This window comes from Eubalaena glacialis, chromosome 4 (genome assembly GCF_028564815.1).
Source record: "Eubalaena glacialis isolate mEubGla1 chromosome 4, mEubGla1.1.hap2.+ XY, whole genome shotgun sequence".
Taxonomy (NCBI): Eukaryota; Metazoa; Chordata; class Mammalia; order Artiodactyla; family Balaenidae; genus Eubalaena; species Eubalaena glacialis.
The window spans coordinates 71,057,736-71,075,357 of record NC_083719.1 but is presented as its reverse complement, the minus strand read 5'-3'; the positions used below and the strand labels follow the sequence as shown (position 1 = coordinate 71,075,357).

Below are 17,622 nucleotides of genomic sequence, written 5' to 3'. Positions count from 1 at the left end.
TAGGACAGCAGCCTCAACCAAGGCCAAAGCGTCCTGAGTGAGGAGCAGGCCACGGCTTCCGAGCCGGTTTAAATGCAGGCTCTTCTTAGCAGTAAACCACACGAATGTATTCATCATTGATTTTCAAATGATAGGTTTCTATATCACTGGTTTAGGATCCACAGCCTCACATTCCTGAATCTATATTATGCCAAAAGAATAACAACTTGGTGGCTGGAAACAGAAATGGTTATTATACGGCTCCAAAATGCTAGCTGGCACAATATGCTAAAAACAGCAGAAACTCACCGGTAAAAGGCAGAATTTATTTGTTCTCAAAAATAACTTTATGCTCTAAAAATATGAATCTAAGAAGTGTCATCGTGGTTCAAAATATTTTACCTTCAATATGTAAACACCTTAAAATATGTGACTAATCTTCTAAAATGGCATAATTTCCAAACAACAGGAAATATTCCAAGGGGAAAAATAGAATGCTTTTCAAATCAATTTTTTAAGTTTTGAGGCATTTATTGGGTGAAAAACTATAATATATGTTTGCTTTTTTTTCCCCCTACTGCTGCCCCAAATCATTGTTTAAAATGTGGGCAAAAAGGGGTAGGCTTTGTTGGAATTTCTCAGCGTTTACTGTAGAAGATGTTTGTTTTTTTTTAATTTTAAAAAAAACGAGCTTTTCTCAGAGCCTCCGTGCAGCATTTCCATTTTCGCACACTGGCCCAGTGCTCGTCATATCACAGGACAACACATTTCATAAAGCGGTTTTACTTCCTTTTAGCAAAATAACTCCTCCATGCAAACCAGTATCGGCATCTACGACGCCGGGGTTTTAGTTTCTTCAGATCTGTTCAAGCTTCATTGCACTGCTTAACTGACTTTTTTCCCCCCTTTCTTTTGAAATTACCCAGCTAATTTTCCATTTGATTGTTTATTTAAACCAGATCTCACACAGGCTTAATAGATAAGTGACATAGGCATTCAGTGTGTCTGTCAGTCTGAGCTTCAGCTGACAGGAAAGTAGAGAGCAAACTTTGTCTTGGTTTTCTCGCTCCCTTTTTATCCAGTGGAATCTATTAATTAAAACTAAAGCCCTAGCATAGTCACGATAATGATTCAGTAAGACACCTTAAATATAAGACTCCTGTGAGCATTCCATTTGATCAAGCGTTTTTCTAAGTGAACATATCCTTTGTATTTCTCCTAGTGGAAAAAGGTAAATTGCATTTGTTTCATATAATAACTTTTGCCACAGAAAACAATCCAAATTAACTGTAAAAAAAAATGTTTTGGGCTTTCGACATATTTAGCTGGCTTTAGAGAATTTAGCTAATTTTCTTGAAATTTTATTATAGAAGAGTAATTTACATACAAATTCAACCAACACTTCTTAAGCAACTACTTTATACTTGACACGCTTTGGGCGAGGGGTTGTTTGTTTTATTTTGTGGGTTTTTTCTTCCAGTAAAGTGGAGAATTTTATGCATAATCCAATTGACAGATTTAATCTTGTAGTTATTTGTTATATATTCAGCCCGTTTATTCATGCATAAAATGAGACAAGTAAATGAATGGGGTATGAAGAACCAGTGTGCTCTACACAGTGTGCCTCAAATAGATTCTAATTCAAAAGATGTGCCCATAAATATCTCCTGAAACATACCTGGGCTTTGCCTTCCCAATTCCTCATCACAGCTCAGGTCATCATAGAAGTTTCCAGACTGGATCACACTATCAGGCCTTCCTAATGACAGAATATCCCAATACCAGTAGATCTCTCTGTCCACTTAAAGGCCTGTGTTACCTCTGCTCTGCAACCTTCAGGGGTCTGCATTTCCACCATTTAAACCCAAGACATGTTAGCCTGGAATTCACAGGCTAAACTTCTGTGGGTTCCACAGCCCAACCCTCCATATTCCTTCAGGGTCTCTGACACTCCCCTCTTTCCATGGGTTCCCTTCTCACCAGGATGCTCACAGTGTCCCTGACCATCCTCTGTACATTGCCACCTTGGACCTTTCCCAGTGCCCGGTCACAAGCCCAGAGATCTTACTATCTCCTCTCTTTTTTCAAGACTCACATCAGTTCTTGCCTCTTCCATGAATCTTGTTTGGATAATCTGTTCCCTCCTGGGAACCCAATAGCACTTAATCTGTATTGCTCTGTGGCACCTCACCCCAGGCTGCCTTGTCTTGGTGCGTATGTTTCACGCGTGTCTATATTGGATTGCCACAAAGGGACTGCAGGGCCTTTGAGGACGGGGGGCTTGTCTCTGCATCCCCGCTGGGTAGCACGCAGTGTCATTCGTCCTGGGGTAATAGATACTTGTGTTTTACAATAATGATAATGATGACAGTAACAACGAGGTTTGACCGTCTCCTTTAGAGAGCTTTAGAAAACAACTGTCTAGGTTTCCAGCACGGGTTGCTGAATCACCTAGGTGGTTTCTGTTATTCTCCAATCAGAGATGGTAGAGGAAGCCAGCAGGGGACTTTCTGGTTCAGCTCAGGTTGCATCGGCTCCCTCCGCAGCTCTGCCTGTCACGGGACAGTGTATTTTGAATTATGAGAAATGGACACCTTCAGAGAGCCATTTATCTGTTAGTGGACGGCTAAGCATCAGAGACCAAAGAAAACCCTTTCAGGACGGTTCCCACTCGATGGCTACTCCTGTGCCCTGTGCATCAGCACTTTAGTGGAGGCATCATCCCCTCATTTCAGCTCCTGAGAAGGAGTCCTGCTTTTTGAAGTTCTGTGTGAGCAAGAAAGCAGGGCTGCAGGTTCGTACACTGAGCTTAGTGAGGAGAGCAAACCAGATGGAAGAAAGCCATAGGGAGAAATCGCTCAAAGACAAGGGGAACTGAATAGCAAAGCGTGTGAGAGGCTGCTACTCCTCCTGCATGTCCTAGAAATTATAGTCTTGCTGGTATGCCCTTTGTTCACTTAAGGACACACAGATACACAAAATAAAAGCCAAATCGTTGAACCAAAAGAGTGAGTCATGCCGGCCAGGCCTCCGCTGAGCTAGTCAATTAAAGTGCAGGAGCAATTCAGTGCTTTTCTTAGACCCTGAACGACTGACTGTCTGACTTTCTTCCCAAAATTTTTTTAATAGAAAAAAAGTATATGCTGGTTTCTGGGCAAGTTGCTATCTATTAGGTCTCTTCTCATTAAGAGTTTTTAATCTTCCTTCAGAGGAATGTTAAATAACTGATTGGGTTACTGATGTGGAGGCTGTCAGTCATCCTGTGAACTTTCAATGTACGTTATAGTCTCACCCTGTTAATCCTTTATTCTTAATCTCATGTAGTGTATTCTCTAGAAACATTTTTTGAGTCTAGATTTTTTTTTCCTCAGTGCTCTCATTGTTTTGTGTTAACAGGGAACGGGTATGGCAATCCCCGAAACTCACCAGGTCTGCTGGTCTCACCTGGTAACTTGAACAAGAATATGCAAGCAAAATCTCCTCCCCCCATGAATTTAGGGATGAATAACCGTAAACCAGATCTCCGAGTTCTTATTCCACCAGGCAGCAAGAATACGATGCCATCAGTGGTAATGTGAAATTACATTTTAAATAAATGTTGATGTTTTGTATATGTTTTGCTATTTGTGTATTTGTCTAACTTTATGAATTACTCACATGCTCCCAGAAAATTAACATGTCAGTGCTGTTGCTGGGGCCCTGTTGGATTTAGCTATTATTTCTGGTAACTAGTGTGCATTTTCCCTTTTCCGTGGAAAAAAAGAACCAACATCCAAAAAACTCCAGTATAGGGCTGGTGTTCTGGGGCAAAGAAAACATTTCCTTTTAAGGCCTTCAATTTATAATTAGAAAAAAATCATTACCTAGTACTCTGCTAATGGGACGTATGATTTGATTTGACCAATGGTAGAACCACACTCACAGAATGAGGTATTTCATAACAGATTTTTACAGTATTGAACTAAATAAGTATGTCCTTAAGGTACTGACAATGAAAAATCTTTCTTAGAATTCCTAAATGAACTTTGTCCCGTTAATTAGCAATTCTTTTCTTAGGTATATTGCAATGATAATGTTTAATGCATCACATGCCTATGCACTGCCTCAATTCATCTTTCCAAATATGCATTTTATACCAATAGTTACCTCTCAGAAACAAATTGTCTTAAAATTCTAGGCATTTTGAGAACAAAGGTTATATTTTTATTTTACATCAAAAAAAGTTGTGGCACTTATAAGAATAAATAAATATGAAATATAAATAATATCCCTGGAAGCTATCATTTTTCTTTCTCCTGGGTCTGCAGGACTAAGGTGAAGATAATATTGTGGGACCACATTCAGCAACAAAGAGACTTACATCCGTGTTCTCCAAATTAGCTTTGCTTAAGAGCGAGAACATTTAAAACCAAGATTCAGTAGACAGATTTAGATCATTCTGCAAACACATTTTTTTTTGCTTTCTCTGCTCTGTGGCAAGCTTCAGGGTAAAACAGTCCTGCAAGCTGATTAGTTTATTATGGCACAGTGCAGATTAATTTTGAATATCAACCCCCAAAAATTCACATAATGTGCAACATTCCCTTCGGAAAAGGCTGGATAAATAAAACCTCCCACAGGGCCACAGCCAAGCCGTGTGGGCCATGCATGGCAGGCTCTCTCTATCAGCAGATTTATTCCAAGTCCCTTAAAACTGAGGCTTTCCCCAGGGTTTCTTGTGAGCCATCCGTCAGGTCTCTCACTGGCAGCCAGGTGCGGTTTCCCCCCTCCTCCAGCAAGTGGGGTTTCAAAGTACAATCTTTTTTTTTTTCCCTCAAAATGTGGTGGTGAAATAATGAACGTTGAGACACTGACCTGTGCTGAAAACTGGATAGATTGTCTTCATGTTTGAGACAAACAGCTCATTAAAGAAAACAAAGAATGTCTTTGTAAGGAGTTATCTTTAGAGTCTGAGTTTTAAAACTGTTTAAACTGTTGTGTCTATCAGAAGATGCTTCTCCTTTTGTTGAAAAGATTTTGCCCAATTATAAATATTTACAGACACTAATTAATAAAACTCCTTCCGCATGCTCTCAGTCTGAGGATGTCGACCTGCTTTTGGTAAGTGGTGAGGGTGCTTGGCACGTGCAAGGAGAAACCCAAAGTGACTTGTTAGGTGGAGAGGTAGCAGTAGTAAAATGGAAAGATGTCAGGAGTTAGTGTGTGTCAATATTGATTATATTTAAATGCCATTCATTTCAAGTATCACTCATAGGTGAGATATCAGGTTATCTATTTTTCTGTGTCAACCTCTGTAAGTAAAGGCCATGTTTTCAGTTTATTTTAGGATTTAATTTATAGTAAAATTGTAACAAACAAAAATATCCTTAGTTATTTAAAACCATGAATATGCTTATTTTTCTAAGAATTAAATTCTCAAGATATTTAAATTTATATGAATTTTTAATCTCCTTGCCCTAAGGAATTAAATATATACGTTAGCTGCTTTGCTGTCTAGTTTGAGGGAAGGTTAGAAGAATCTGAAAAAAAGTGGTCAGAGCACCACCTGCTGGTCAAAATATAGCATGAACCCTCTACCCATCTGCTCTGGTGTGTATAGAACTGAGCATAAAAACCACCATGGTTGATTTTAATTTTTTTTAAATTTGCATTTGAATAAAAACTGAAACAATAGAAGTACAGTATACATATTTAATCAGTTTTCAACATAGTCTGTTTTTACCCATAATAAAGCTATGGTACTTGTTACTAGTTCAGTTGCCTAGGAGATACTGATGTAATGGGTTACTATGGCAACAACTGGTCTCTTGAAGGATTGTAAATGATAGGGTTGGCAGAGTTCATAGAGACACATGTTAAATGATTAATTTCATGAGATTTGTACCAAGTTCTTTTTATGTGCAACACTAATACTGAAATCTAGTATTTTTAACTCTTAAAAAATTCTATAAGTAATATCTTTTTATTTACTTTAAAAGAATCAAAGGATAAATAACTCCCAGTCTGCTCAGTCATTGGCTACCCCAGTGGTTTCCGTAGCAACTCCTACTTTACCAGGACAAGGGATGGGAGGATATCCATCAGCCATTTCAACAACATATGGTAACGGTGAGTAGTTTGCCATGTTCAAATAATACATTAAATACTTTTTATTAAAAAGCAAGATGAAAAAGATATTACTCTTTAGTCTGCTAGGAAGCTTTATTTAATACCTGTGGTGTCCAGAGCACTATACCATTACCTATTCATTACTAAGACAGTGAATATCCACATGTTTCTTTCTTAGTGAGCAAAAGTTTTATTAACCCAACCTGAATTCAATATATAAGAACAATTTCAAGAAAATGAGCTATTGTTTCTTTGATGTAATAGAAAGCTCACTTTCTCAAGGTTGTTTAAAAAACATTTCTAGGTCATCAAATACTATGTACCTACTTGTGATACCAGATTGTAGTTCTAATAAACTAGAATTGCAGGCTGTATTACATTGAAGTTTTCATGGAATACTTAATTTTTGGTATATAGTATATCTCTTTTAAATTAAAATTGTCCCTAATGTTTTATCTCCCTCCCACAAATAAAAATAAAAGTATAACAATCATTAAATAATACTAATAGAATATTTTAAAAATTGAAAATGATTATTCTATTCACCATTTGATAATTTCCAAATTGAATATTTTCCCTGACTCTCTTATTCTCTTCTCTAGAGTACTCTCTGAGTAGCGCAGACCTGTCGTCTCTGTCTGGGTTTAACACCGCCAGCGCTCTTCATCTTGGCTCAGTAACTGGCTGGCAACAACAACACCTACATAATATGCCGCCATCCGCCCTCAGTCAACTGGGGTAAGCAATATTACTTCTTTCATAATACACTTTTAGAATGCATTGGTAAATGACAAATGGCAGTCTCTAACTGTGCTCTAATGTCCCTTTAGGGGATGTAAAATTCTACTTTATCAAAATCTGAAAGTTTAATACATTTCAGGTAGCTTAAATATTACTTTCCTTCTTCTTTATGAGGAGGGGGAGCTCTGTGATAATAGGGTATGTTATTTCCCAGTTGTTTTAGGCTATATTTGTTTCCACTTCTGTCAATGATAAGTTTTTCTTCAGTTAAGTTTTCACATAGTTCATGTGGGACATAAGAAAACATTTATAGTTATTAGTTTTTTAAATTTTTGAGATATTTGAGAATCCTTTTCACTTATAAACCACAAAGTTCATGCCTAATGTAATGAACATAGTTAGCCTAATACTCAGAGGGTCAGCTATTCCACTGATATACAAACTTCATATATTTATAATGTACTCATAATATAGTTGTATATTCATAGATGTATGAATGTAAATATATGTATATGTACATACATACACTAATTATCTAAATTTGGGTATAAAAATAATTTTTGTTGTTTTCTGAAGTCAGAAGGTGTCTATTTCTGCCCCCTTGTGGTACTTTTGAGATACGTCTTTATTATAGAAATAACTCCTGTCATTTATCAATAGGAAAGTTCACATCTTAAAAGGCCCGGAATTCACAAATAATACTACTTGTAAAACCTTTTTTAAGTTTAAAACATGAACCAAAGACATGACTTTCAGTTTAATAACTCCAAAACTTCAATTAATCTTCAAAAGAAATTACTAGGAGGATATAAAATACTTAAAGATAAACCGTTTTTATATTTTTATATTTATATTTTAGAAAAATGGGGTATGCCTACCCCACTTTTACTTTTCTGCTGAGATGTTGGTTAAAATAGTTAGCTAGTTCTATGTTCATATTCTAAGGAGCCAATGAGAATAAAACTCTGATTAGAATAAAAATCACTGATTGATATCACAACTTCTCTCTTCGCTCCAGCCCCACTAGCTTTCACGTGGAATTGATTTCACATAGATTACTGCTCTGGTTGTGGAGTCTTCACCCATTTACTATTTGCTTATATGCATTTTACTCACTAATCACTATTGTTGAAACTCTAACCTCTCATGTAAAAAATAAAATAAATTCACTTGACACTGTTGCTCTGCTTTCTTGAAAGATTAACTTTGAAGATATGTTATATATTGAACAGCAACAGAATGTCTCTTTTTAGAATAACATTTAAATTTTCCCAGAAATGTTAACTATCCAAATAGACATTTATGGCAATAACTTTTTAAGGCAGTTATCACTAAGTACATCGTATCAACCAGGCAATCTTAAAATACATACACGTGGCATTGTACTTCTGTGGTTCGGCAGTGAATCCACTGTTCGTGCTTCTTGTCAAAAATAAAGGTAGCTGTTTACTTCTCATTTTTCACAAAATTCATCCATTATAGGACTGACTTTCCTTAGAAATTATTAATGTCAAAAGCCATATTATTTTCTCCGACTATGGCTTTCTTTTCAGTAACACCCGATAATTTGCATTTTTACATAGAAAACACATGTATTTACGTATTTTAACTACACTACAATTTTTAAATTGTCTTCTATTACATGGGAAGAATGAAATTCTCTGCTGCCTTTAATAGAGGCTTCAGTAAATGAGAAAGAAGTGACAGCCCTGGACTAGAGAGGAACTGAATTACAACAGCCGAGGATGAAGCATTTTGTTTAATTCCAGTTTCTTTCAACACCAATTCTCATGGTGCATGAGTTGACTCTGAGTTTAATCTATGTGTTTTTATTGCACTTAATCACTTCCCTTATCCCTCAAATAGATACCCCTTCCAGGCATTCTAATTTTAGCCCGCCTGCCTGCCTTCCTTCTTTCCCTCCTTCCTTCCTTCCTTCCTTCCCTCCTTCCTTCCTTCCTTCCTTCCCTCCTTCCTTCCTTCCTTCCTCTCTCTCTCTCTCTCTGTTTCTCTCTTTGTCTCTCTGTCTCTCTCTCACACACACACACACACACACACACACACACGCAGTAGTTTTCATAAGGAGATTTCTTCAAATGAGCTAGCCTATGCTCACACGATTAAATCTTAAAAATAAAAAGAAAATCCCAAGTTGTAACATTTATGTAAAATAAATTATATGAGCTACCTTATTCCTTACAATGTAAATCAGTTTTTAAAAACTGATATTTTTCCAGGCCAAAGTAGTCACAAATGCTTGTGTGGTGGATTCACATTCTTTCGGATAGATACAGTGTTCAAAGCAGAGTAAAATATCTTTCAGCTCACCTAAGTAGAAATTCCTCGCAGCCCAAGAGGGTTGCCACAATTCTGTCTCAAAATTAAAGAAGTATGAAAGAGCTCTTCATATTTTGTTCATAGAAATACCTTTAAGTCCTTAAAGCTATACTGTTAGCACTATCTAGTATCTGATTTTATCTAAGCAAGTTAGATAAACAGCATAAACTGACCTATGTAGGGGGCAGAGCAGACTGGCAGAAGGAACTTGCCATCAAGGGTTAGCAAAAGTCATTCGAATACTAATATTTGAGAAAATGACCCTCAAATTTTTTGGTATTTTTCTCCTACCACCTAAAAAAAAGACAACCTATTTTCTAGAAGCGTTTCCATCATCATCCTTGTTGATGTGGGTATTCAGTACATACTGAGAGATGACTTTAAGTAAAGACAATTTTTAAAAGGTTAGGTTACATATAGCTTGATAGTCTAATTTCCAGGCGGGGGCAGTAAGAAATTTGAATAAAGCTATCCAGTCATGTTTCATTTCTCAACAATATGGGGAAGGTCGGTGTTTCCCCAGCTGGAAGGAAGGCATCTGTGGTAGCTGGGAGCTTGCAGCAGGACTGGATATGGGAACGTGCACATCTGGCTTCTGTCTCCCCATCCACCTCCTCATCACCTACACATAGGAAGTATCTCACAATTATCTGTGTCTGTAAAAATTTTGTTCTCAAGAACAAGTAGACCAACATGCTTATATCTGAATCTAGTATATATACAGCAAAGTGCTGTTAATGCTGCTTTTTCAAGAACATACTTCTTTGATCATGGAGACTAGCCAATTAAACTTCATTCTGTTTTGAATCCCATAGCACAGTATAATGAAGCTGAATCTAAGATATCACTTACAATGCATTACTGTGGATTTAGTGTCCCCAGAACTACTCAGAATGCTTCATAAACGCTTTCACTGTCAAATGAAATGCCACCAACTAAGTTTATCTTATCTTAGGGACTAGCCTATTTGTTTGTAGGAAAGGATAAACAGTTAGTGTTGTATCTTTTGTGGGGAAGAGATATAGCAAAATCTATACAAGCCAGCTGACTTTGGGAAATGGAGTAAATAAGTAGAAAAAGCAGCTTCCAAAAGCTGTATTAAAGAAACAGCATTTTGATTATATTATTTTTTGCTCAGTTTATCCAGATTAACTGCTTATCCTGGTTCAACTCACCAAATTATTTTTTTCTAATTTTCCATGTCACCCTGCCTCTGAATCTAAATGTCAAAGGGCAGGCAAAAGTATTTATTGATATGCCACTTTATTTTCAGACCCCTAATTGACATTCATTATTAAACAGTTGTGTGATTCATAGTAGAAGCATTTAATTAAATTTTAGTGAAATATAGTCTTCCTTATCCAGAGCCATGAAAATTCTTTCTTCCAGAAATCAAAAGATGATTTCCTGTGACATCAAAATGAATCATTAAGTAACTCTGAACCAAGATAAAATAGTCCACCATTATGGATCCTTTTGAAATACAGGTGTTCCCCTCCTCATTTCAATATCTTTTTGATTTAAAGATTATTTAATTAAAAGTCTTAGAAAATTAGTGTACTAATATACAATGTAAAATAAAAACAAGAAATAAATAAAAGTATAAACAGGTGATTGAAAATTATATACACTCAATGTGTAGTATCTTGATATAAATGCTAAGACTGCTTTGATTCTGTAAGCTCATAAAAGAGAGAGAAAGAAAGCCTTATTAGGGAAACAAACAATTCTCCCTTATGTTATTCTCGACATTAGCTCATCTATTAATAAGAGAAGGAAAGTAATCCTTTGCCAGTAGGTGGTGCTTTTGTATAAAACATCACTCAGAGATAAACTCATTTCTAATTTTGTTATCTCTATATATCTTGAACCTGAATTGCATCTTCCAAAAGCCCAGCCCTAAGTTACTCCACTTTTTCCTCTGAAATATATGCCCATTTTCTCACTGCTTATAGTGACATTTTTAATACCATCTAATTCTCTCCATTGGAAAGTAACATAATCACACACATGAGTAGGTGGGTTTGCTTTCCTGTTTAAAATGGGTGTGTCTGTATGGATGATTCTTTACTGTGACTCTCCTCAGTAAAAGAGATTTCTGTTCCCTCTTGACAATATGGACAAATAACACTGACTCTAGCCATGGATGTCAGTGCACTCAGAATGTAAGAACAGTACAAGCATCTTAAAACTGATGTCAGCAATATTACTATGGTTTATCCTGATCAAAGTCATTGTGATTGCTAGTCTACACCTAAGAGCTTGATGCTTTTCCCTTCAGAACTTCCAAGTATCTAAATTCTCCCACACCTTGGAAGAAGGGCAAGTTACGCTATCCTGGAGTAAATGAGGATTAAGGGTTATAAACCCAGTAAAATCACACTAGATCCTTTTTTACAACAACCTTTCCTTAGGCAAATCCAGATTCATCAACTAATGACAATGATGAATTAGAGGAGTGGTCTTAGTATCCCAGCAGGGAGAGACTAGCAATAATAATATTGAGGTAATTGTGGGGAAAAAAACAGTGTTTTCATCCCATGTAACTGAGAAAGGATGAAGAAAGTCAAATTCTTTCTCAGTTTTAGTGGGATAGGAAGTCTTAAGTGTTTTTAAGCCAATACTTAAAATTTCCTTCCCTGTCTTTCCCCATCCCAAGCTTTTCACCAGAAACGGTTATAAGTAGCATTTTATGGATTCTATTTATTTGAAATTTGAACTCTCTTCACTTTCTCTGAAGACTATGCAACTTAATGTGCATATTAAATTGAGGGAAACATTTATATCCATAATAAGCTCTCTACAATAATTTTCAAACACAGGCATTAGTAAATCAAAGAAATCTGATTCAGAACCTAAGCCCTGTATTGTTAAGTCTTGGATTACATTTTGGAACTAGTCTAGGGAGAAATTCCGTGGACATAGAAAATGCTTTTTCCAGCGTGTCTTGTTAAAACCTTCCTGAACCGGTAACCCGGACATTTAGGGAGGCTGTGAGAGACTAGAGGTATGATTCATGAGGCCTGGACTAGTTAAATGCTGGAATTATTACGGGGCAAATCAACAAAAGCATCCTGATTGCTCTAAGAAGGCGATGCCCCCAGGTGCTTTCAAGCACGCTCTCCTCCCTCTGGGCATGCTCTGGTGTCGATGCAAATCTTTAAGCTGATGTTTTATGTAATTGTGAGTTCCTGGGGGCTCCAGGCCTCCTCCATCTGTAACTGGGTTTCCTTTCCTCCTACAGAGCTTGCACTAGCACTCATTTATCTCAGAGTTCAAATCTCTCCCTGCCTTCTACTCAAAGCCTCAACATCAAGTCAGAACCTGTTTCTCCTCCTAGAGACCGTACCACCACCCCTTCGAGATACCCACAACACACGCGCCACGAGGCGGGGAGATCTCCTGTTGACAGCTTGAGCAGCTGTAGCAGTTCGTACGATGGCAGCGACCGAGAGGATCACCGGAACGAATTCCACTCCCCCATTGGACTCACCAGACCTTCGCCGGACGAAAGGGAAAGTCCCTCAGTCAAGCGCATGCGACTCTCTGAAGGATGGGCAACATGATCAGATTATTACTTAATAGTTTTTTTTTTTCTTGCAGTGTGTGTGTGTGCTATACCTTAATGGGGAAGGGGGGTCGATATGCATTATATGTGCTGTGTGTGGAAAAAAAAAGTCAGGTACTCTGTTTTGTAAAAGTACTTTTAAATTGCCTCAGTGATACAGTATAAAGATAAACAGAAATGCTGAGATAAGCTTAGCACTTGAGTTGTACAACAGAACACTTGTACAAAATAGATTTTAAGGCTAACTTCTTTTCACTGTTGTGCTCCTTTGCAAAATGTATGTTACAATAGATAGTGTCATGTTGCAGGTTCAACGTTATTTACATGTAAATAGACAAAAGGAAACATTTGCCAAAAGCGGCAGATCTTTACTGAAAGAGAGAGCAGCTGTTATGCAACATATAGAAAAGTGTATAGATGTTTTGGACAGACCCGGCAAAGGGTGGCCACGGTTAAATGTTAGGAACACATCAGGTCACCTAACACCCACCCCGAGAACGCTCACAAACCTGCAGGCACATCCTTGGTGTATGGCACTCATGAGAAAGGATCGACGACCATTAAAAGAGGACCATACCTATTTTTAAAAATGTGGAGTTTGAGGGCTAACGTATTTAATTAAATAAATAAATAAATCTGGGTCTGCATCTCTTATTAAATAAAAATATAAAAATATGTACATTACATTTTGCTTATTTTCATATAAAAGGTAAGACAGAGTTTGCAAAGCATTTGTGGCTTTTTGTAGTTTACTTAAGCCAAAATGTGTTTTTTTCCCCCTTGATAGCTTCGCTAATATTTTAAACAGTCCTGTAAAAAAACCAAAAAGGACTTTTTGTATAGAAAGCACTACCCTAAGCCATGAAGAACTCCATGCTTTGCTAACCAAGATAACTGTTTTCTCTTTGTAGAAGTTTTGTTTTTGAAATGTGTATTTCTAATTATATAAAATATTAAGAATCTTTTAAAAAATCTGTGAAATTAACATGCTTGTGTATAGCTTTCTAATATATATAATATTATGGTAATAGCAGAAGTTTTGTTATCTTAATAGCGGGAGGGGGGTATATTTGTGCAGTTGCACATTTGAGTAACTATTTTCTTTCTGTTTTCTTTTACTCTGCATACATTTTATAAGTTCAAGGTCAGCTGTCAAAAGGATAACCTGTGGGATTAGAACATATCACATTGCAACACCCTAAATTGTTTTTAATCCATTAGTAATCAATTGGGTCAACTGACATCCATTGTATATACTAATTAGTTTCTTTCATGCTATTTTTTTTGTTTTTGTTTTTGCATTTTTATCAAATGCAGGGCCCCTTTCTGATCTCACCATTTCACCAAGCATCTTGGAATTCAGTAAGTGCATACCCTAAACTTGCCCATATCCTAAATGATATGGTTGGTTTTCAGCCTAGAATTTGATAACGCTTTTAAGAAATATGCCCAGAATAGAGAGCTGTGTCGGGGCACATGTCCTGCCAATATAGCCCTAGAAACAAGTGATATGGAGTTTACTCTATGCATGAGTTATAAATTCCCACAGAAGAAAAATGTGAAAGACTGGGTGCTAGATAAGAAGGAAGCAGGTAAAGGGATAGTTGCTTCGTCATCCGTTTTTAATTATTTTACCTGACCCTTAACAATCTTGTCAGCAATATAGGACTGTTGAACAATCCCGGTGTGTCAGGACCCCCAAATGTCACTTCTGCATAAAGCATGTATGTCATCTATTTTTTCTTCAATAAAGAGATTTAATAGCCATTTCAAGAAATCCCATTAAAGAACCTCTCTATGTCCCTTTTTTTTTAATTTTCAAAAAATAATGATGACTCTTGTCTAATATTCGTCTATAAGGGATTAATTTTCAGACCCTTTAAAAAGTGAGTGCCATAAAAGAAAGTTGATATATATTGTTTAAAAGAGATTTCAGTCTAGGAATGATTTTCTCTTGGAATGTGAAGATCTGTCGATTCATCTCCAGTCATACACATTGACATACACAGCAAAGAAGATAGACAGTAAGATCGACACTGCTATATCAGGTGTAGGACATTTCTTATCCAGTGTTTTCTTTTTCTTGCATAGTTGCTATGTGTTTCTCATTGCAAAAGGCTGCCGCTGGGTGGCAAAAGCCAAGAGACCTTACTAACTAGGCTATATTTTTCTTAACTTGATCTGAAATCCACAATTAGACCACAATGCACCTTTGGTTGTATCCATATAGGATGCTAGCCTGCCTTGTACTAACGTTTTGTATACTAAATCAAACAAAAAAAATATCAATCATTTCATATATCCCACTACTCCAGGTATCCATGGAACATGAAAGAAAAACATTTATGCAGAGGAAAAACAGAAAATCATCCCTGAAAACAAACACACACACACACACATTCACACATAGAGGGAAAAAAAACAGAAAATCATTTTCCTCGCCATAAATTTGATCCCATTCTTACAACCCATCCTTATAACTTGATGTATACAAAATATGCAAATATCACAAATGTTCTTTGTCATTTCAAAACACTTTATCAATAACTTACCAGTGGGTGGGAAAGGGTCATTATGTGAAAATATGAAAAAATAGCCATATTAATTTTTTACCTGCAATTTGCCTCAGCAAGAAAGAAAAAGTGATTTTCTAATGCTGAAGATAAAGTAAGCTAAAGTGCCAGCAGAAGCCTTGGCTATTTACAGCAGTTCTGACAATAGTTTTATAAGAACATGAAAAGAACAGAATCACTTGAAAATGGATGCCAGTCATCTCTTGTTCCCACTACTGAATTCATATAAAGTGGTGGCAAGATAGCAAAGGGATAATCTGAGAATTTTTTAAAGATGATTTAATGAGAAGAAGCACAATTTTGATTGTGATGAGTCACTTTCTGTAAACAATCGCTGTCTATCTTTACCCTTATACCTTATCTGTAATTTACCATTTATTGTATTTGCAAAGCTAGTATGGTTTTGGGTTTTTATCATGGTAAATCCTTTGTATTCAGGAGTTTAGGGCAGAGCCCTGAGGGAGTGTTATTTTACATAACCCATCCTAGAGTAACATTTTAGGCAACATTCTTCATTGCAAGTAAAAGAACCATAAGTGGCATTTTACACAGCTTACAAGTATTGTTATATCTAATCCTATTTTAGAAGATGTTTTGGTAATATTAAGCTTAAATACTGGTAAAACTGATGCAATATACGCAAGCTGCACAACCTGTATGCATTGGTGCGTGGAAGGCTGTTCATTTCAACCTTTTTTAAAATTGTGTTTTTTAGTAAAATGGCTTATTTTTTCCCAAAGGTGGAATTTAGCATTTTGTAATGATGAATATAAAAATACCTATCATCCTCAGATCATTTTAAGGTTAACTAAGGTGAAAATTTAAAAAAATTCCAATACACTTTCCAATACACTTTTTAAAAAAATGTCTGCCCTCTCACACTTTTATGTATTTATTTTTCTTACATACCCATCTTCTAACTTAGAGATAGCATTTTTTGCCCCTTTATCCTTGTTTTTGTTTTTTACTCCAGAGAGTAAATGCTTTGTATTTCTTTCTTTAAAAAAAAAAAATCTTTTTTTTTTTTTAAAGAAGAAGCAGCCACTTGAACCCTCAATTAATGCTGTTGCCTAAGCATGGCGTACTTCATCTGTTCCCGTTTGTGCCATCTGCTGTGATGTCATCACTTATATGGCGTTAATTTCCTGCCACTACAGATCTTTTGAAGATTGATGGAATACTGGTGTCTGTTAGAATGCTTCAGACTACAAGATGTAATTAAAGGCTTTTCTTAATACGTTTTAACCAAAGATGTGGAGCAATCCAAGCCACATATCTTCTACATGAAATTTGTCCATTTTGGTTATTTTCATAATCGGGTATTGCATTTTGCCTTCCCTGTTCATACCTCAAATTGATCCATACCTCAGTTTAATTCAGAGAGGTCAGCTAAGAGACAGATTCTGTTGTGGTTTGAATGCATTACCAGTGTTCTCTTGGAGCGAAGCAGCCCTGGGTCACTGTAGGCATAGGACTTGGATTGCTTCAGATGGTTTGCTGTATCATTTTTCTTCTTTTTCTTTTTCTGGGGACTTGTTTCCATTAAATGACAGTAATTAAAATAGCTTGTAAATGAGGGCATACAAGCATTTGCAACAAATATTCAAATAGAGGCTCACAGCGGCATAAGCTGGACTTTGTCGCCACTAGATGACAAGATGTTATAACTAAGTTAAACCACATCTGTGTATCTCAAGGGACTTAATTCAGCTGTCTGTAGTGAATAAAAGTGGGGAATTTTCAAAAGTTTCTCCTGCTGGAAATAAGGTATAATTTGTATTTTGCAGACAATTCAGTAAAGTTACTGGCTTTCTTAGTGATGCAGTGTCTGTGGTGCATTTTTTTAATTAATGTTTTGCTGTTTAAATTTATTCCACTTTATCGTGTTTTTTTTAAAGCAGCTTCTCCCACAAGCACAAGTGAGCTTCCTCAGTTTTCAACTCAAAATACTCAAAAAGAGGGGTATTTATGTTTTGGGGGGAGGGAGAGTGTGAATTGCTTCCCTGCTCTTGGGGTGATGTATGTATCCAGCCAGTGTGGGAAGTTCAAGGTTCTTATCAAGTGGCTCAACTTCGTTATCAAAGCAGTTCCGTGAAGATCTTTGATAACTTGCTTAATTACACAGACTTTTCCAAAACTCATTGTGCAAGGTATCCCCATGTTTAATATTTGTTAAACTAAAGTGTGTAAAAAGCACTTCCAGACTTATTTCTTTTTTCTTCATCAGAATAGTCTAGTTAACCAAAAGAGGTTGAAAACATAGGCTTCTATCTAAATATTTGAGGAAATTAGTGAATTCATCCATTTTTAGAAACT

The 17,622-nt window shown here is 36.4% G+C and overlaps 1 protein-coding gene across 9 annotated transcripts in view; it reads left to right on the top strand.

The window, feature by feature from the left end:
* MEF2C (myocyte enhancer factor 2C) overlaps positions 1-17,065 on the top strand; it is a 146,203-nt gene extending 129,138 nt beyond the window's left edge. For 8 of the 9 annotated variants that reach the window (XM_061189432.1, XM_061189428.1, XM_061189427.1 and 5 more), the window contains 4 exons: positions 3,376-3,548; positions 5,958-6,087; positions 6,690-6,825; positions 12,410-17,065. In XM_061189432.1, the coding sequence (XP_061045415.1) occupies positions 3,376-3,548; positions 5,958-6,087; positions 6,690-6,825; positions 12,410-12,731 (761 nt within the window). In that variant the 3' untranslated portion in view covers positions 12,732-17,065. The remainder of the gene's footprint in view (positions 1-3,375; positions 3,549-5,957; positions 6,088-6,689; positions 6,826-12,409) is intronic. The other variant, XM_061189434.1, reaches the window with a different exon arrangement.
* The last annotated feature ends 557 nt before the right edge of the window (positions 17,066-17,622 follow it).